The following is a 22,168-nucleotide window of genomic DNA, read 5'->3' as shown; positions in this document are numbered from 1 at the left end:
TCCTGTTAAGCCAGACAGATACTACAGGGTTCCTGATTCACACAAATTTCTCTTTTAAAAACCCTGCTGCTGACCCTGAAACTATCTCTCATGGTCCTAAAGGGGTCAAAGATTCCTCTGCAAAAAACCCTACCCTCTCTGACAGGGATTCTAGGGCACTGGACAGATGGGGGAAAAAAGATTTACACTTCTGCTACCTTGGCTATAAGGGCTTTAAATTGTCCGTTTCATATGCTTAAATGTCAGCAATATATTATGTCACTGCGTAAACAGAAAATGTTGATAAATTCTGAATGTGCAGAAAACAAAGAAATGCAGGATTTATTGCATGCAGCTGAACAAGTTGGAAAGCATACTTTGCAATGTGGTTTTGATTCTCTGGAAGCCTCCTGCAGGGCCACTGTTGCGGGTTCTGTCATCAGGAGGCATGCTTGGTTAAAGGAACAGAATCTGCCTGATAATGTTAAAGCAAAATTATTAGATGCTCCATTACAGCATGATACCTTGTTTGGTGGTAAAGCAGAGGAGGTGTTGAAGAAAATGGAGAACAAAGCAAAATCTATGCAAACAGTCAAGGATTTCTTATAGGTACAGCCTCCAAGATTTAGCAGATACTGGCCTACAAAGAATTGGTCCTTTCCAGTGTCAGACGGGCCGCAAAGGGGGCAGATACAGATGCCCTAGAGGCAGATCCCAGCCCCAAAGCACATACAGGTCTAAACAATGGGGTGCTTCTACCTCCAAAAGTGGAGAAGACAAAGCACAGCCATACAGGAAACCGTCTCAATGACTTCCCCCTCCCTGCGCCAAGCACTTATCTTCTGGCAGCACCTTTAGTGGGAAAACTAGCACTTTTTCATCAAAATTGGCACACAACCCAAGACAAATGGGTCTTGAACATAGTGTCACAAGGCTACAAGTTGCCCTTTCATACCCTGACAAGGGCACATGGTTTGCCAGACCTGCCAAAAAAATCAATGGGCAGAGGCACAAAAGCAAGTTTCATCCCTCATGGACATTAGGGCCATTCAGCAAGTACCAGAGCAAGAGCAGGGACAAGTATTTTACTGAAGACTGTTCTTGGTGCCCAGAAAAGACAAAGCCTATAGACCAGTACTGGACCTGTCTATTCTAAACACATCTGGATATTCCAAAATTCAAAATGTTGGCTCTGCAGCAGCTTCTGCCCATGCTGGGCAAGAAGGCTTGGCTTGTGACTTTAGACCTAAAAGAGGCATACCTGCATGTCCCAGTCAGACAATCATGCAGAAGATACCTCAGCTTCATAGCTGGCTCAATGCACTACCAATTCTCTGCACTGCCCTTTGGCTTATCTACTGCGCCCAGGGTCTTCACAAAATGCCTGGCTCCAGTAATTGCGTTCTGCAGACAGAGGAATACAAATATATCCTTACTTGGACGACTGCCTAATTCAAGCAGAGAACAAGGACATTCTACTACAGCATCTGGCATTTGTAAAAAGATTACTAACATGCCTAGGGTACACAGTAAACGAAAAGAAATCAAAACTAGTACCCTCTCGAGATAATATTCCTGGGTGCAAGCTTAAATACAACTGCCCAGATGGCTCCTCTCACGCCAGACAAAGACAACTGGCTACTTATTTCAACCTGTTGGCAACAAAGGCCCAGTTATCTGCAAGAAAAGTTCTGCAGGCTTTGGGCTTCATGGCATCCTGCATTCTGCTAATTCCATATGCAAGACTGCATATGAGGAAACTTCAATGGTATCTAAAAAGTGTTTGGACTCAACATTGCCACAGCCTGGAAACAATGGTATCTAAAAAGTGTTTGGACTCGACATTGCCACAGCCTGGAAACAATAATTACCCTCATTCCCTGCCTGCAACAGGAGTTTCGATGGTGGACAAAGGCCTGTCACCACAACAAGGGACAGCCATTCAATTTACCCACAGCCAGGCAGACATTAACAACAGATGCATCAGATTATGCCTGGGGGGCCCACATGGCAGGAAGATGTATTCGGGGCATGTGGTCCGCAAGCCAAATACATCTACATATTAATCAAAAAGAGATGCTAGCTGTTCAGAATGCCCTGACGGCCTTCAAGGATCAACTTCATCTGGGACAACTACTGATTAAAGACTGGCAATACCACAGTCATGTGGTACATAAACAAGCAGGGAGGCACTCATTCCTATCCCCTTTGCAGATTAGCCATGACTTTGTGGGACACCGCATTGACTTACCAAGTACATCTGCAGGCACAATTCCTGCCAGGAAAGATAAATACTCTGGCAGACGAACCAAGTAGAAACCTCATGGATCCCCACGAGTGGAAATTGGATCCGCAAGTCTTCAGCATGATGATGAGGAAATGGGGATGCCCGGACATAGATCTATTTGCCTCCCCTCACAACTGCCAACTACAGAGATTCTGCACAAGGACTTATCACAAGCAAGCATGGAAAGTGGATGTGGATGCTCTATCTTTCAGCTGGAAAAACTTAACAGTATATGCCTTTCCTCCACTGCCCCTCCTCCCCAAGGTACTCCTAAAGGTCAGACAAGAGAATCTGAAATTATACTGATTGCCCCAGACTGGCCCCGCCAGCACTGGTACCCAATCCTAAGGAACCTGTCTCAATGCCCAGCCTGGACATTACCTTGAATTCCTCACTTACTGACCCAACAAAACAATCAGATCCTGCACAGCCAACTCAAGACCTTAAATCTGGCAGCATGGCGGATAATGTAGTCATTCAAAACACCTCTTTTTTTCTAAAGCAGTGATGGATGTTATTTTGGAGGCCAGGAGGCATAGTACCAGAAAATCTTATGCTGAAAAATGGAAGAGATTCTGTGCTTGGAACCAGGCACAAGGGATTGACACGATTGTACCAAATATTCCTCGGATTTTGCAATACTTAACTGAGATGCTGGACAAAGGCGTATCCTTTTCATCAATTAAGATTCATGCCTGTGCCATTTCAGCTCATTACAATACAGAGCCACTTATTTTTTCTCATCCTTTACTAAGGCAGTACCTCAGAGGAGCCAAAAACGTAAGGCCTCCAAGGAGATCACCAATACCTGCATGGGACCTCAATTATGTCTTTGAAAAACTCACCCTGCCTCCTTTTGAGCCAGCCGCTACAGCTGATATAAAATTTTTGTCTTGGAAAACAGCTCTTCTGCTAGCAATAACCTCTGCAAGACTAGTCTCAGAGCTACAGGCACTCATGGCTGTGGAACCTTTTATCATTTTCCATCCAGGTAGGGTTTCTCTGAGGACAAACCCGACATTTATGCCTAAGGTAGTGTCCAGTGTGGCCCTTAATCAAGCTATTCACTTGCCTACCTTTTATCCAAACCCACAGAATAAGGGTGAGACACTTCTGCATTCTTTGGACATGCACAGACAGCTGCATTCTTTGGACATACACAGACAGCTGCGCTTCTACTTGGACAGAACCACTGCTTTCAGAAAGACTGAGCAGTTACTAGTGGCATATGCTGCAGGATCACAAGGAAAGGCCATCTCAAAGCATCCAATTTCAAAGTGGATAGGCCACTGCATTCGTTTCTGCTATTCACAACATGGCAAGTCAGTGCCTGAGGCCATTAGGCCACATTCAACCAGAGCAGCAGCCACTTCAGCAGCCTTCCTCAGAGGAGTACCAACCAAAGACATTTTAGAGGTTGCAACCTGGAGTTCAGTGCACACTTGCAAAGCACTATCACTTACCACTCTACTCTAAATCCAGGGCAGGCTTTGCCACTGCAGTTCTGCAGGGCCTCATAGCCGCTCCTAATCCTATTTAGCTCCAGCCTCCCAACCTTGGCTTTGGGATTCAACCCATTTGTAATGACTGCAACAGTGAAACACGATTAACATAGTACAGTTGTGTACCTACCATAAATGTAGATGTTTGAGTGTATTCACTGTTGCAGTCCAGGTTACCCACCCACCATCCCCCTTATCTTTGCTGGAACTTATCTGTACTTCTATTCTATACAACCTATGTGGTGTATTTGCTTGTAGATGAAGGAATAGTTTACTTTGGTGCATGCATGCTTTATTTACATATTTTTAGCCTACCCTTTTGGGGACACCTGACATCTGGGGCAAGAAAAACTGAAGAAAATGGCGTCTGCTGCATTTTTAGTACCCCTGGCGCACTGACGTCAGGGAGGAGGCGACCGCAACTGATGCCGGACCTAGACTTTGGAATTCAGGCCGACTGCGGGTAGCCTGCCAGCAGGATAACCCAATTGTAATGACTGCAACAGTGAATACACTCTAACATCTACATTTATGGAACTTTTCTATCCCACTCAACCCCTCCCCAGCTGTAACCAGGTTAAAAACTTCTCAAAGGCTGACTACACCCTCCTAAGGCAGGGTATAGGCAGCTTCACACCCCCCCCCCCCAGAGGATGCAGACAACTATGCTGAACAGTACGCCAGTGCAGTATACAAGCATCTGTACAATTGCATAGACTCTGCCATACCCAACAGAACTAAAACCTGCTCCTTACGGAAATGCAAACATGTCTGGTGGACATCCTCCAACAGGCTTTACAACAAAAGGAAGAAACTTGTCCAGGGGTAAAAAAAGAACAAATTCCAAATCGGAAACTCTCCCTCCTCTGCCTCAACAAGCAAAATGGATCACTAGTGAAAAATTTCAAAGCCAATAATGAGTTGAAACTAGCCTCCAAAACAAAGGGAAACCACAAGTCCTTCAGTTGCATTAGGAACCTCCATGGCAAAGCCGAAGTTTGTTCTGAATTAGTACTTAACACTTCTCAACTAGTACCATTATCTGATATGCTCAGTGCAAACTTCACCCCATTATCGCCCCCCCCCCCAAAGGCCCAGTCGACATCCCCAATACTTATCCCACACCTCACATTTCCATAGATAAAGTGCTAGATGCCCTATCCAAGGCAAAGGACACAGCTTCCATAGGACCCGATAATATCCCAGGCTGTATTCTGCACCATCTCCAGCAAGAACTAGCTTCGCTATTGAGCACTCTATTCAACCACAGCCAAATTACAGACTTCATTCCAGCAGACTGGAGAACCACCATTGTCATCCCCTTACACAAAGGTGGTGCCACTACTTACCCAGGAAACTATCGCCCCATTAGCTTGACAAGTCTGATCTGTAATGCCATAGAGTGTATTATTATGGATCTCATAAACAAGGACGTAGGCAATCTCCAAACACTCGACCACACCCAGTTTGGATTTGTCAGGGACAGATCTTGCCTATTGAACCTAGTTGACTTCGAGTCAAGGTCCTGGATGAGGGAAAGTCGGTACATGCAGCTTCAAGGCCTTTGACACATTCCCCCACTCGGGCATCATTGAAAAGCTAACATAACTTGTTGTTAATCCCTATATCATCAGATGGGTGGCCAACTAGCTCACAGGACCCACAAGGTCAAAATAGGTGCCACCACCTCCAACAGCAGACCTGTCACTAGGTCCCCAGGGATCTGTCCTGGGACCCATACTGTTTTGCATCTACTTTTCAGACGTCCAGGCAAAGACAAAAAAGGGCCTGTGGTTGACCAAGTTTGCAGATAACTGCAAGTTGGGTGCTGTCATTGACTCCCCAAATGACGTTAACTTATTACAAGAGGGTCTCACGGCTACAAATAACTGGTGCCAAAGTTATGGCCTTAAGTTAAATGCAAATAAATGTAGTGTCATACCATTCGGCAGAAAAGCGGCCCCTACTGTTTACCACATCAACGGCAACCCCCTAAGCACACAAGCCATAGTGAGAGACTTGGGTACTCAGGTTGACAGTTTCTCATTCGACTGTAATTTGGCGGCAGTGTTAAGAAAAGTCTTTTACTTGGTTCATCTCATAAGTAAAGGGATTGCATCCAGGAAAAAGGTTAGAGTATAATGCCCCGTTTGGTAAGTACCTCTCCAAACACCTGCACCAACTAGAAAGGCCAAGAAATACCTCACAAAGAGAATCCATGGCCTCCCAGCACCTCTCCTGTGTTTACTCGGTATTGTACAGATTGCTCTTCTGTGTCTCGCCTACAAGGCAGTATTGGGCTCTGCCCTACTAGAGATATTCCATGTCTGTAAGTCTAACTCCTCGCTCATTACCCTATCGATAGGCCTAAATCTAATATGCAACATCAACAAAACCTGCTTGAGAGACGGGTTTGTCTCCATAGGCTGCCCCGTCTCTGGTATAGACTTCTCATACATGTCGAACAGAGTACCTCGCTGACCCTCTTCAAGTGCAACCTTGAGTGGATGGGGAACAGCAAATTTATCCCAGGTGTTCCACCTTTGTCCCTCCTTGACATTGGTGACAGGTGCTGACTGAGATTTCTTTTTTTTTTTGGGGGGGATAAACTCTTGGTTTGGCTTGTAAGGGTCCCAGGGCAGTAGCCTATTAACCTCCTATGATCCTATGTGACTTCTTTTACCTGATCTTCTGGTTGTCATCTGTCCATTTTATGCAGGACAGTCCCTGTTTGGAAAGTTGTGTCCTGTGAAAAACCATGAAATATGGCAAATGTGAGGTTTTAGGACAAAATATTTCCTATGTTTCTTGTTTTGTATCTGAAACCTTTCAGTACTGCATGCAACAGTAGAGACAACTCAAATTTTACAAGAATAAGCTTTTATTTTGTCTAAAAAGAGAAGTATGGTCCTTTTATATTGGTTGCATGTATGGTTTGTCTGCAGAATCTCATTTCTGTAAGAAATGTGACACACTGGGCATCTGAAAAGGTCGCAGCCCTATGTTCCTGTAGTTTCTTTATTCCATTTGTTACTGATTTAAAAGGAATGTGGGGATGGGTGAAGCAGGTCATTCTATATTCAACATTTCATGGTATAGTTTGGATGTTCAGGCATGTCATTTTTACTGAGTACATATTTAAAGATGTCCCATCATACAGTGATATCAGTATTTGAATGCCTGTGTTCCCGTGGTCCTACCGTGCTTCCTTGGTCTTTGAAAATTCTGGCAGCTCACTATAAAATAGTGATCTCCATGGATTGTTAATATCATTTGCTTTCTGTATTTTGACAGGTTAACCGTCAGCTGTCAGAAAGCTGACTATTTGTTTTCATATCGTGTTGTCATCTTTTAAGTTGCAAATTCTGTTTCGTCCTTACAACAAGTTGTGCAAATTAAGTATTGAACCACATGGTGTGTGTGTGTGTGTGTAATTTGCGGTGGGGGCTCTCTATTAAACCTGCTTATCACAGCCGTTAATTATACTTCTTGCTAATGGAGTGAATTTAGAATCATGTTGTTGGCTGTTGTCTAAAATCCTAAGCGGAGATCAGAACAACTTTTGGAATTCCTTGTCATGGTGAATAACTTAAATATGAAATTGACATTTTGGGAGGAAAGATGTATAGACTCAGAAGTATATGCAGAGTTGTTTAATGAATGTCTATCGCACGTTTAATCTTCACTAGAAAAGCTTTAATAATAGAGCAGTGTGTTAATTTTTCAAAGTATTTCCAATACTATACCTCTCTTTCTGGGATTACTGCAAGAAGAGCCAGTTAGTTGATGGTAACCTTTCAAATTAAGATAAAGTAGAAATGGTTACAGTTAAAATGTTTGCAAAGTCTAGATCGTTCTTACTGGAGCATGAGCACACACATGTTACAAAATTGGTGTGTTACTTTAGAAACACTTTTTATGTAATTTTTATGTATATTTGAAGCTTTTGAAATATAGAAATCAAAATGTGCGAAACTGTGTATGTGATCATCCTGTAACGACAAAACAGCCTCCTGCTTTTTTGTTAAAAAGAAGGTAATGGGAGAATGAAAAAATTCTTTGCTTATAGTTTTGGTATAGGCATTTTTGGTTCATCTCTAGTTGAGTGTAAAAATGGCCTTCTGCATTCACACACCAACTCGGACTTAATGTATTAAAAAAAATGCTACACTGTATACTTTTACAACCAAAATTGAAACCTGTCCCTTTGCCACAACCATATTTTGACAATACATTTCCTTGTATCAATACATTTGCTGTAAAATTTAAAACAAGGGTGTATAGCTGTAAAATTTAAAACAAGGGTATATATTCATATTGTAAAACTATTAAAAAAAAGATTTCTAAAGGAAAATTCCCTTAACCCTAAGTAAAGGAGAAAATGTACCTTACTGGGTCTTTGTGGTCATCATTAAAATCATAAGTTTTTTTTTTTTTTCAGCTTTTCTGCCTCTGCTGCCTAACAGTCATAAGCCTCTTCATGACCAACTGACTCACTTGTTCTTGCCTTACCAACTGTGAAAGTCATCCAAGAGGGGCTGTCATTAAGCAGCTGTCTGGTGGTTTGAGGACTTCCTGTATGGCCTTAACTCTGTGTGGAGACGCTGCTAAGGGAGGTGTGCATTGGAATGGTACACTGGTCATCCCTTGTTTATAAAATGGACAGTGCCAGCAAGCAGCCCCACCTATACCTCAAACATGGGAAGTGAGTTTCCTGGTGTACCCAAAGAAATTGTGCTTCTCTGTGCACTTGGTGAGTGTTCACAACCTTCTCCCCCAGGATAGTGGTGTGGGCCAAGCTCCTTCATTCCTCCTCCTCCTCTGTGTCTTCCATTTGTAGAAGCTGCTAGTCAAATCCTAGTAGCCTGGGTTGCAGTTGGACTCCATCCCTCAGTGCCAGAGAGCCAGACTTGAAGCATAGTATTTCACAAGAGAATCAATGTTAAAATGTTGCGATAAAATGAATTGCCTTTCATTGCTGTTTAAAATATGTATTCTGGTTTCCCTGTTTTTTGTGATTAATTACTAGTGGACCATATAGCTTCAGATTTTTTCCCCTGCATTAAGTTATTTTACCTTATTCCTTTTTTAACCTACCTCCATTCTCAACCTTCATACCTCTCCTAAACAACAACTACCTCTGCCTGTCTGCTCCCTTGACTTGCACTCTTAACTTCTGTAATTTATGTAGTACTTTAACTCAATGCTGTCTTTCAGCCAGTCCATACCTTATAATTTGTTTATTTCTAGTATTGTCTAAAACCTGTTGATGTCACTCAAACTATTACTCCATTACTGTAAATATTTTTACCTATATAATTGTACCACAGTCTTTATGCATCTAATTGAATGATTTGTTTTGTACATTTCTTTCAAGCAAATTCTTATGTTAGTCTTGTAAAATGTCCTTAAAGAATTTTGTGTTATGTACAATCTTGGAGCAGATTTTCTCCTCTGACCTCCACCAAAAATGGGCTTTTCCTGGCCCAGTGGACTTTCCCAGTAATCAAATGGCAATAAATAAATAAAAGTAAATATAACAGAGTTGTATAATATGCTGGTTTTCTGCTGTTTAATTTCTAAACCACATGTATTAATAGATCATTTACTACAGAAATGACATGCTGCAGCTACTTCATATACTTGAACTATAGTGCACTGCAAAGTACCAATGTAAAATTGTTAGATCTCGCCGTTTGTTCTTACACACGGGTTCGGAGCTGATCCTCGGCTCCAAGTCGGCCACATCACCAGCTCAGCATCTTCGAGAAAGCTCGAGGCACAGTTCTATCCCATGATCCTCCTGTGCTAACCCTCAGATCTAGTTTGCCGCTAGCAGCAGATCGCATCGTGAGAGGCTCGGGCCAGTATTTTTTCATTCTTTTTTGAAGTTGTAGTTGTCAAAAATAGTTTAAAATAGTTAAAAAGTAGTTATTAGCGTAATAGTTTATTACAGTGTGTGTTTTTTCTATAGTTAAAGTAGTTTTATAGTAGTTTAGTAAATTCTTATCTTAAGGCCTTGTTGAAATTCTGTCAGGACTGACGGTAGGCTTTAAATTAATTTCTACTTTAAAAATTTTCTCCTTTTTAGATATATTACAGATAAGAATTATACTTACTTTTACAAGTGTTTATAGTGTGTTATTATATATATATATATATATATATATATATATATATATATATATATGTGTGTGTGTTAGAATTTTGTATATTTAGGTTAGATACTATGTCTGAAAAAGCCAAGTCAGGCTTTAAAAGGTGTCAGTGTGGACAAAATGTCCATTACTGATGACCATTCTTCCTGCGTCTACTGCCTTGGCCCTCTCCACTTGCAGGAAGACTGTTCCATCTGTCATTCCTTCAGTGGGAGGGTCATGCTAGAAAGGCGCAGGAAGTTGGTGGACAGAGGGTTATTAAAACCCGAATTTCAGGAGGCCCTGGACAAGGCTGAACAAGTGTCCAAGTCTTCGAAGGGGTCCAAGTCTTCAAGAGTGTCTGAGCCTAAGTCCTCGGCTCCGAGCACCTCTTTTCAGATTCGGACACCGGCTCCAAAGACCTTGGGGTCGGGCGTCGAATGCTTATCTCTGAGACTCTGGTATTGGAGCCGGTATCGGAGGTACCACCGCCTTCAATCCTTTGCTCGGTGACTGCTTCTGCCCCCTTTGACCCATTCTTCGAGGCCGCTTTCTGACTCCGACGTGGACCGAGTGGTACAGAAGCTAATGGAGAACTCTGCTCTGTCCAAATTAATCTAAGTTTCGTCCCAATTGGTTTCGAAACTCGAGGCTCTTCCCGCCCCTGAGACAAATCCTCCTCTGAGACCTGTCGTCGTCGGAGCCAGAGATCGAAGAGCCGATGATTGTAGAGCCCTCGGTGCCGAAGCCTCCAGTAGCACTATCGGCACCGTTGACTTCGACACCTTTGGAACCAGCCGGGGTGTCTTTCCTAGGTTCCGGGGCGGACAGTCGAACCGAACTATCTGTTTCGACTCTCCCCCTCGGGGCCTCGGCTCAGATCAGCTCGGATCCATCTTCAGGGTCGGAGCCCGTGGTCCCGGTTCCGGGGAAAGTACCGGCTTCTTTGGAACCGATGGGATCCTCGAGCCGGGGCAGCGGTGCCTTCGACATCATGAGGAAGGTCTTGTCTGAACAGACACATACGTCATCGGCATCTTCTCTCCCCCCCCCCCCAAAGGGTCCGCATTCTGCTTCTGTACCTTCGGCTCCTACCAAGCGTCGAGACATAATGCCTCAGCCAGCCCCAGAGGGCACTCTTGGTTCCTCGGATGCCTCCCCAGAAACCCCCTCTGAGGATGTACCGAGGAAAAGATTGTGCAAGAGGAGGCGCATTGATTCCCCACAGGAATCTCTGACCTCTGATACCGATTTGGATGAAGCAGAAGGGTCCCCACGGTCCCCCTCTGAAGATATCTCCTTTGCTGACATCTTGGAAATCTTGAAACAGAGGGGAGACTGACGGACCCTTACCCCTTCTGTAGACGAATCGGTATTACTGAAGGCATTTGGGGCTCAACCTTCTACCTCCTGGGTGACCCCTCCCTTTGGCGAACACATGGACCTGATAGCACGAAGGGCGTGGGAGACACCTGATACAGTGGAACTGGTCCCCCGCAGACCCAACAAGTATATAACGGCCTCTCAAGATAAAAGCTTTCTAACTGAAGGAGTGCCAGTGGATACTATGGTGGTGGCGGCAGCCACTAAAAAGGAAATGTCTGAATCATCTTCCTCTGTCCATCCTCCTAATAAGGATTCTAGGATGATGGACAGATATGGGAAGCGCGTCTTTAGTTCCGCAACGTTTTCCATGCAATCGCTGAACTACCTTACGCACTTCACGCGTCTACAGAGAGATCTCCTCAAGGAACTGGGAGATGCTGTCCAGGGCAATACAGATGCTGCTGTCTCCGAGAAAGTGACAGCACACCTTAACACCCTCAACTCCATAGATAACTCGTCCATGAGGTTCATTTCATATGCAACCGAAGGTTCGAGTAGGACGGCAGCCTCAGCAATTGCTCTGAGAAGACAATCCTGGCTGTGCCTATGCTCCTTTGCGGAAGCCTTCAAGTCTTCCTTTGCTAACGCCCCTTTTGATGGTGCCTCACTGTTTGGTCCCAAAGTAAAGGAGACTCTCACTAGGTGCGAGCAAGAAGGGAAGACCCTGTCTGCTGTAGGGGTCCGTTTTTCCACCCCATCTAGACCATACCCCAAAGGGCAAAGAGGTGGAAAAATGTGGTTCCAAAAGACGCAGGCATCCTTTCAGCCCACACAGAGTGATGCCCCCTCCAGAGGCAGAGGAGGTGGAAGAAATGAAAGACGCCGTCCAGGCGGCAGAGGGGGTCGCAGAATCAGGGCGACAGATACGTTCTCTGGGAGGCCCTTTCAGCACTCCTGAGTGCATGCCTGGCTGTCCTACTCTGGAGGCAGTCGGGGGTCGTTTGGCTTTATACCCAGTGGCCTGGCTAAACATCGGATTCCTGGGTAAAAAGCATAGTTACCAGAGGCTACACTATTCCATTTATAAAAATACCACCTGCCCCCAAAAAGTTCCCAGATGTTCCACCCAGTCTGCGAGACCAGGCAGCCGTAGAAATAAAAAGGCTGCTCGAAAACAGAGTCCTCCAACCAGTCCTGGAGGACCAGAAAGGATCCGGAACTTACTCAAGATTTTTTTTAGTTCCAAAGAAAACTGGGGACTGGAGGCCAATTTTGGACCTCGGCAGACTCAACACTTTCGTGAAAAAGGAAAAGTTCCGGATGGTCACGCTACAGTTGATCCTTCCTTTCCTACAGGACGGCAACTGGATGTGCTGCATAGATCTCAAAGACGCGTACTACCATATCAAAATGGCCAGAGCGTCCAGAGATCACCTGCTCTTCTGGCTGGGAGCCAGTCACTTCCAGTTTCGTGCTCTGCCCTTTGGCCTCACCTCAGCCCCCAGGGTGTTCACCAAATGCATGGCAGTAGTAGCGTCTCACCTGAGACAAATGGGATTCAGAGTGTTTCCTAACCTAGACGACTGGCTCCTGTCCGCCACCACAGAGTATCGTCTTGTGCAAGCCAGGGATTACACCATCAACCTTTTGCTCCTCTCTTGGGCATAACAGTCAATTTTGGAAAATCTGTCATATCGCCCTCACAGCGTATCTCATTTATAGGGGCAGAGTTAGAAACTTCCATGGCTCGAATCAATCTCCCCCCACTAAGAGTATCAGCCTTCAGAAATCAAATTTCTATCCTTCAGAGCAAGAGAGTCCCTGCTCAACAAGTCTTGAGAGTGCTAGGAATGATGGCAGCTGCTCTTATCGTAGTTCCCCTAGGCAGGATGCACATGAGGATCCTTCAATGGATGCTATTTGCTTAATGGTCGTACCTACAGCTTCCACTATCTCACGAGATCTTAATCACGGTCTCCTGCAAACGAGATCTCCTATGGTGGATGCACAGTCGGGACCTAGCACTAGGCCGACCGTTTGTGTTGCCCAGTCCTATAGCTACTGTAACCACGGACGCTTCCCTGATAGGGTGGGGGGGACTTTTTCAGGGCAGAACAGTCCAAGGTCAATGGTCCAACTTGGAGTACAACCTGCACATCAATGTCCTAGGGCTGAGGGCAGTGTTTCTTGCGTTGCAACACTTTCACAAGTTCTTGCCTCTGGGAACAGTGACAGTTCAGACTGACAACATGTCAGTAGTCTGGTACATAAACAAACAAGGAGGAACCAGGTCTTGTCCATTGTGCAGAGGCGCCCTCAGGATTTGGCAATGGGCTGTGTCTACCGGACGCTTTCTGATAGCAACACACATCCCGGGGACATCCAACGTCATTGTGGACAGGTTGAGCAGAGTCATCCTGTTGCCCCACGAGTGGTCCCTCAAATCTCAAGTCGCGGAAAAGATTTTCCGCAGATGGGGCCAGCCTTGCTGCGACCTATTTGAATCCCCATTGAATGCCAAATGCAGAAGCTACTTTGCCCTACTACCCCCCCCCCCGTGGGGGTGCCCCCAGGGACGCACTTGTGCACGATTGGCCCCTGGGTCTCCTTTATGCTTTTCCTCCTGTTCCACTAATTCCCAAATTCCTGCAGAAAGCCAAACGTCTGGAACGGACCATAATTCTGATAGCCCCATTCTGGCCTCTGGTTCCCCTTCCTCCAAACTCATCAGGTGGAGGAACCATGGATTCTGGACCCAGCGCCAGATCTGTTGACGCACTCGTCGGGAGTTCCTCGCACATCTCTCAAGTCCCTCAAACTGACAGCTTGGCTGCTCCGCTTCCCATCTTAGCCAGGTCAGATTTATTGTCCTCTGCAGTACAACACATAATTGTATCTTCCCACAAACCGTCCACAAGGAAGCTTATACAACAGCAAATGGAAACGTTTTGCGTACTGGGCCTCGCAGCAGGGTATAGATCCGTCAGGGGCTCCAGTACACAAGATATTAGTTTCTTTCGACACTTTTTCATGAAGGAGCATAGACTTCCACGATAAGGGTACAACTTGCGGCTATATCAAATTTTCATGTTGGCCAGGGACATAGTTCCCTCATGTCTCAGACTTTGCAAAGCCTTTATGAAAGGTACCTTTCACCTCCGTCCCCCCTTTCGTAGTCCAGTGGCCCCATGGAATCTTAACTTGATGTTATCGCAGCTCATGTTGCCCCCATTCGAACCAGCTGCCACAACCCTTCTAAAATTCTTATCGTGGAAGACGCTTTTTCTGGTTGCCATCACTTCCGCCCGCAGGGTTTCAGAGTTGCAAGCGTTATCTGTTCGGCCCCCATATATGATATTTCATCCAGATAGGGTAACATTGCGCACCAATCTGTCCTTCCTTCCAAAGATTTGTTCAATCCAAAATATTAATCAATCGATTGAACTACCCACCTTCTTCAAAAATCACTCCAGTAAGTTGGAATGCATGCTGCACAAACTAGACGTCCACAGGCAGCTGAGATTTTACTTAGGACGAAGGAATTCAGAAAGTCAGACCAACTGTTTGCATCATATGCTGACCAAAGGAAAGGCGGTAACAAAAGTTGCTTTATCCAAATGGCTCTCGGACTGTATAAATTTTCTATATTCAGAATCAAAGCAACAACTCCCCTTTAAACCAAGGCTCATTCTACGAGGGCGATTGCTACTTCCTTAGCCCATGCCGCCCGCTTGCCATTAGATACAATTTGTGCGGCAGCAACTTGGGCGAAACCACATACTTTCATCGCTCACTACAAATTAGACAAAAACTCCAGAGACAGGGCGACGTTTGGTTCCACTGTTCTCAGGAATGTTCTCCCGTGAGCCACCCAGGATAAAGGAGCTAGGGACGCTACCTGCGTTTAAGAACAAACGGCAAGATTGAACAATTTCACATAAAGAAGTTATGTTCTTACCATAACGTTCCATGTGAATTGTTCATCTCGCCTTTGTTCTTACATTTCCCCCCCTCCATCCCCCGTCCTGTGTTCTTGAACGGGTAAGTCTGCATTCGGGTTCAGTCTTCTCTAGATATTGTTCTTGAGCTTCCTAGTGTACATCAGGAATGGCATCCTTTCTCTTCTATTGATGACAAAGTTTCAGACAGTGTGGTTGCGTTTTTTCTAGGCGCTTAAGGCGCAGTAACTACTGGGATTCTTCTGGTGTTAGCAAACTAGATCTGAGGGTTAGCACAGAAGGATCATGGGATAGAACTGTGCCTCGAGCTTTCTCGAAGATGCTGAGCTGGTGATGTGGCCGACTCGGAGCCGAGGATTGGCTCCGAACCCGTGAGTAAGAACAAACGCGAGATGAACAATTCACATGGAACGTTATGGTAAGAACATAACTTCTTTTTAATGTGAGAAGCCTTTTTAAAAGGTGAACCATTAAGTAGGTCTGCTGTCTCTTAGAATTCTTTTAACCTATGCTCTGAACTTGGTTGTACATTTGAAGTTTTTAGTTTTTCCACAGGGTCCATTTTCACCTCCTCTGTAGCACAGCTCAAATTCTGGTGCTGTATTTGGTCATTGGCTACTTGATAGGTTTACTTGCCCTTTTGATCCTGTTACTTTTGTTAACCGTTAGATTTTAATTGGAAGAGGTAGAGTAGTTGGGATACTACCATGTCTCAGTTTTGTGCAGATCAGAAGTCCCCCATAATTACTAGTATTTCCAGGCATCTGAAGCTCTGTATACTGCAGAGAATTATGATCATGTCTGATTGTGACATCTGCATCAAGTACACCCGACTATTAAAAGATTTACTCTACTGCAGTGATGAGTGCCTTGATGTCTTTGTCTAAAACATGAATCAAGTTTGTTATTGTCAAAAACCTAACCTTAGAGCGCTTTGCCGAGTCTGTGTTCTACTGAAGACAAGCTTTGAAAATGTAAAACCTAAAGCCATGGCAAAATACAACACACTGCTGAAACCCTTTACTTAGTACAGAGTATTGCATACTTTCATAACCTTTGGGTAAATTAGCAGGTGTGGAAACCTAACTCCTCGAACCAACCATTAACTTAAACACACATTAGTGTGCAATGTAAGGTTGCAACTGACAGTAGGAAAATCAAAATTAGACACTTTTTTTGCTATGGAGGCACTCTACAGCTGTAAACTGCTTCCCCTTTAATCAATTTTGTATCCCTTCTAATCTGTAATTATAAAAGTTCTTGTAATTTTGCCATGTTGAATGGTAGATGTATTTTCTCCACTTGTGAAATGTGTAAAATATCTTGATACATGTATGTGAATTGGTGGTGTGTAAATGCACATGTATGTTTGCTTAGGTTGATACTATACAGTTAGTTATTTGACTGAGTCTTCAGTCCCTTAAAATCACTGTGCAGTTTGGTAAAATTGTTCCTCTTTTTCAGTGTAAAGGGTATGTAGGATAAAGCAAGGGGAGAATGACTGCCTGGTAAGATTAATATGTGATGTGTGCTATGTTTATTTTATCCACCTTGAGTATGAAGTCATATTTCAGTGTTTTTTTTCCCTTTCTTTCATCTTTGTCATACTTTTGCTCGAGAGTCCACATAATTGTGATAATTTGATGGCTGAAACCAATTACTTTAACATACAGAATGCCTCTTGTTTTACTGATCCATTTAATTATGTGAATAGCTCGTTTTGTCTATAGAAACATGCACTCTGCCCCTGGCAATCCAGATGATCTCAAGTGTTCAAGTGGCAGGTTTGGTCACTTGCTTTAAAACAAACTCATTTTACCAATTTTTGGCTAGCAGTGGCACAGTTGTTTGATTTGGCAACCAAGTAAAAAAAAAAAAAAATTTCCCACGGTAATATATTAATTTTGTTTGTTGTGCAAAATGACCACAGTTTCGTTGAGATTGCATTGACACTCTAGCTAAGAATAAACCATCTTCCACCTCCATATCCGAAACAAACAAAAAAGTTTTGCGCTCTCATCCTTCATGGTCCTGAAATACAGCCAAGTGTGGATCCGTCTACCTATCTTGTTGGTGGTAGTTGCGTGCATTAGCATGTTGTCCCCCCCCCCCCCCCCCCCCCATATGCTGTATCAGACTGTAACCAGGTCAGTGATGCTAGGGTGCATTTTGGCTCATTTTATTTCTCTTACAGAATGGCCAAGTCTGATAAATAGCTCATGATTGATGTAAACAAACCATTAAACAAACTGTCTTGTTGAATTGTCTGCAAGGTGAACTTGGTTAAGGACTAGCTGTTTATCTGTGTTTACTGAGAAGTTCCACACTGCCCAATTGTACATAGCAGCTCTCTTGCATTGTAGTGAAAATGCTGGCAGGAAAAAAAAAAATTGCTGTATATGTTGGTGGTTTGGGTGAAAGCTAGTGCTTCTTATAATCCGGTGTTATGTTAATAGCTAAGGCTTGTTTAAAATTCTGGTGCATGTGATTGGGAGTATCAGGCATAGTTTAACAGTTTCTTATTTTCACTGCAGCATAGTTTAACAGTTTCTTATTTTCACTGCAGCGATCGATTGGACTTCCAGATGTCCATTCTGGTTATGGGTTTGCAATTGGGAACATGGCTGCATTTGACATGAGTGATCCAGAAGCAGTGGTGTCCCCAGGTAAGGTTAAGGATGTCTGTTGTAAGTAAATATTTTCAGTACATTTTTTAGATGCATAAAGCAGCACTGTCGACAAAAATCCCACTTATTTCCTGGTGATTTCAGTTTGCATTGACTGCTAATTTGTCCATACTCCATTGTCACCTGTAAATTCTAGTGCTTTACATTTAACACTTAAAAATGGGCATAGCAAAGTGACCAATGAATTTGCTAGCTACCTGTGCATTTGATTTGTTTATGCATGAGCAAGAAATATTGTAAAACAAGTAGACCTTGTGTTCATTAGCAAATTGCCACCACCTTTTAATGTTATTTTGCAGGGAATAAACTGTCAAACACAGAAGTGTAAAAAAAAAAAAAAAAAAAAATTCAAGCATCTGAAGTACGTCTCAAATGCAGTTATATTGCTAAGACCGCATAAAAAATAATAAACAAGTAAACAAGGTGGGAATCGGGACTGTGATAATTTAAACCTGCTTTGATAATAAAAGCACTGAAACCTTAAGTACATTACTCCAATCCAAACAGTAAAAGTAAACTCCAGAAACAGAAGGTGAAGGTGCTGTTATAGGAGGTAAAGCAAAAGCAGTCGTCATAGCAACAGACAGCTACTCTAAGCCAGGAATCGCACACATATATTTGTGTGTGCACATTCGAACACCCTTGGAGACCACCTTGCCTGTGAGCAGTGACACGTCTTGAGTGCACAGATGTTTTCAGGATTGGTTTCTATGGGTATTCAAGTGACAGAACCTGTTTTTTGTTTCAGAAAAGGGAGCTTTTTTTTTTTTTTTTTTTTTTTTGGCTTCAAGAGGATGTTGCAGACCTCCGAGTGAGGAAGTCTTGGCTCTCCCATGCAGAAGCATGAACTTCCAGTGTGGATATCCTCCATAAGAAGACCCAGAAGGCAAAATCTGTTTCATCACTTCCTGGATGGCATCTTGTTCTCAGATGTCACGCCATAGTCTTTAAATTACTCGGAGAGGAGATGTCGTAACACTTAGTAGGATAAATGATCTCTTGAAATGGGGAGGGAGGCATGTGAGGCACAAAAATGTATTTTGATTTGTTCCTGTTATTTTATTTTGTGATCCCTAAAGGAAGCCTTTGTGGCAGCCTCCCAAGAACCTGACTTTCCATATTGCTGCTTCTAAGAAGCCTGACAGGTTTACAGAATGCAAGAGACCTATAAATACTTGTACAAGAAACCTGTTGTGGATCCATCAGAGCTGTCAAAAAAATGGTCAAAACTGGTGACTGTTCAGAAACTGTCACAAATGGTACACATTTTCTTTTTTATAGATTTGAGAAGGTGTATACAGTTTCCACCTTGGCCTTCAGGAAGTCCACTGTCAGACACTCGTGGCTTGAGTTCCAGATGTCCCTCCTAAGGGATCTAGGAAGGAGAAAATAGGGAGGTGCTTGCTGATCTGTGGGCAAAACTGTGAGCTCGTACGTGTGGCTAGGGAAGGTGGCAAAACATTTCAAGTCTAGGTATGATGTCATGGATGGATCATCTAAGGCAGCAGCTATGGAGTCTGTGGTCAGATGACTGGTCTGGCTGATGCCACTGAGCAAGTATTTAGAGCCGATTTTAGATTGAGGCTTCTACTTGTGAAGTCCTTGAGAATGGAGGAAAGGGGAACGTCATGCAACGTGTAAAGCAGCTTTGTTACCCCCTCTTCCTTGCCAATCTGTGGTATTAACTGTCTCACAAAGCCAGGACCCTATTACCACAGGCAAGGAAAAGGTAGGCTCTCAAAAGACTTTTTAAAAAATTTTAAAAACAAATGCTAGGGAGACTGGGTAGGGGTCTGGGATAGGTGGATGCAGGTTTTAAACTGGGAGTGTCCTAACATAACAGATGGATGTCCACTTCACTTAGATGGAAGGTTTGGAGCTTCAGAGGTTGGGCTGTATGTTTAGGGACACTGCAGCTAAGTCGCAGTAGAGACTACTACAGCAGTGACTTTATTGAACATCATCTGTTATTGTAAGTTTCTATTCAGTTGTACTTTACTAACACAAATGTACTTTAATTCGTATATGGAGTGATGGTCTGGGGAGTGGCAGCATGGATGAGAATTCTGAAAGTAACCCACATAGCATGTATTGGACTTTTTTATTCAGTTCAAACATTTGAATAGGGATACACTCTGAGGATTGTTTCTAACTGTTAAGTAAGCTTTTAATGGAGGTCTGTTCCCTGAAGTTGTGTGTTTTAAGGTTTGGAAAGGCATTTACCCCATCATAATACTACTACAGAACTCCCCTAAAAGTAGGATCTGTAGTCTGGGATTTGGGAAAGCATGGAGACGGTGATTTGGCATTTGACCATGTGTCTACTGTAGTGAGGAAATCTTATGTTACACAGCATACTAGCAGGGATATAGTATTTAGATACAAACCCATGTTATTTCATTGAATAGAGTACAGTGCCCCCCTTCGATATGTACTTGGCCAAGTGTATGCAGCAACTGGCGAGTCAAGATTCCTCTCAAAAAGAATGGATGATGTGGAAAAAAAGTCCTAATGTGGAGTGACTCAAAGCCTATTCCTTGTATTTGCTTCCTACAGGCTGCTGAGAGCCAACCTATGCTGCTACAAAGCATCCTCTGATCCAGCTCTAATGGACCGGTTGCTCATCCATAAAACACAGCATCTGGAATACCAGATCCAGGGTGTTAAACCTTACCTGCAACGTAAATAAAAGATGCTGGAAGGACAGGTATGTATCTCAGATGCTTCTTCTCTGGAACAGGACTCCCTTCCATGTGAAGCAGTTCATCCCTGCAACTCTTCAAGCGAAACTTGGATCATTGGGTGGGGAACTGTAAATATACCCCTTCCCTGGGGAACTGTAAATATACCCCTTCCCTGGACCTTTCTCTGTTGGAGAAGAAGCTTGTAAATCCTCTGCCACCCATGCCAAAGTATATATACCCTCACAAAACATTGAAGAAGCTTGTAAATCCTCTGCCACCCATGCCAAAGTATATATACCCTCACAAAACCTTTGGGAACCAGTACCTATCAGCTTTTATTGGGAAGAGTAGCTAGGCTTCAAATGGCACCTTGGGTTGATAGCCCAGTATTGTACTGTGCAGCTGAGGTTGTGGAAGGAGTCAAGTTCAGCCAGGTGTGTTTTTCATTATATTGCTGTGTGGTATATAGGGTATTTTATATGCATTTCTTGACCACTCAAGCACTGTGGGAGAAATGTTCCAGAAATATTAAAGTATGGTCTATATGTGTTAAGAACATATCTGACACAGATGATACACCATGATTCACAGCAGTGTCAGATGTAAATCAACCCCCTTTTTCCATTTTGTTCTGCATGGGTTCAAGGTGTCCTATTAATTGTCACCATTTCACTCATTTCAGTGCCACACTCCTGCCTTCTTCGAAGCTTGGCTGTCGCAGATTTCTTACACACAGAGTCCATCCACCTCTTTTGTTGGACACCCTCATTTCATCATGCCTTATTCATGTTTGTCCCAAATCGTTTTGTCTCTGATCAGATTGTCTTCTGCTTTTTTTGTACATGTGCCTGAACCACTATAATCTGTTCTCTTTTATATTTTCTGCAAATGGAGCTACTTTCTATCTGCTATGTCATCATTTCTTCATCTGTCCCACAGTCTGCATCCTACCACATGTCTTGGGCACTTTTTCTATCATCTTTAGCTTTCACAACTGCTTTGCCTTTACTGCCCAGGTTTCTGTACCGTACAGTAGTGCTGGTCACACCATTGTTTTGTGCACCTTACTTTTTAGCTTCTCTGGCATTCTTCTGTCATACGCTACACTGACATTTATGCCAATTGGCTGCAACCCCACTGCTGCTAGCTTTGACCCGTTCATTCAGACTTCACTTTTCAGCCACACCTCCCAGATACTTGAAGCTGTTAACCTGTTCCACCGTCTTCCCATCTATTTCACTTCTCAGATTTTTTTCCGATTTCCCTCATTTGCTGCCATTACCACTGTCTTATCTGTACTCTGTTTCATCCAACGTGCCTTCAGTTTTGCATTCTTTTCCCCTGTTCTTTGCAGGAATTCTTTGTCTTTAATGCCACATTGTCTGCATACAGCAACTTTGTTGATCTGTCCTGTCTCTGACCTGTGTACTAGTATGGACAGCAGTGGGCTCGGTGCTAAATCCTGATGCGCACCCACTTCCACTGGGAACCCCTCTGTAAGACCGAACACTGTTCGTACTTAAACATTTGTTTACCAGGAAAGTCCGACTTGGAACAAAGCCAATTTTCAGCGGAGGCCCGGGGAGAAAACTCTAGATTACATGTCT

At 43.6% G+C, this 22,168-nt stretch overlaps 1 protein-coding gene across 1 annotated transcript in view; it reads left to right on the top strand.

Moving 5' to 3' along the window:
• The window catches only part of RTCB (RNA 2',3'-cyclic phosphate and 5'-OH ligase), a gene marked incomplete in the record, with an annotated part of 159,070 nt that overhangs the window by 54,889 nt on the left and 82,013 nt on the right, over positions 1-22,168 (top strand). Inside the window, 1 exon segment of the mRNA XM_044087476.1 lies at positions 17,757-17,856. Coding sequence (XP_043943411.1) covers positions 17,757-17,856 — 100 coding nt within the window.

Source organism: Protopterus annectens, chromosome 11.part0 (genome assembly GCF_019279795.1).
Source record: "Protopterus annectens isolate FY-2018-M chromosome 11.part0, PAN1.0, whole genome shotgun sequence".
Taxonomy (NCBI): domain Eukaryota; kingdom Metazoa; phylum Chordata; order Ceratodontiformes; family Protopteridae; genus Protopterus; species Protopterus annectens.
Note: the sequence above shows the minus strand (reverse complement) of the source record. Positions and strands in the feature narration are given on the sequence as shown.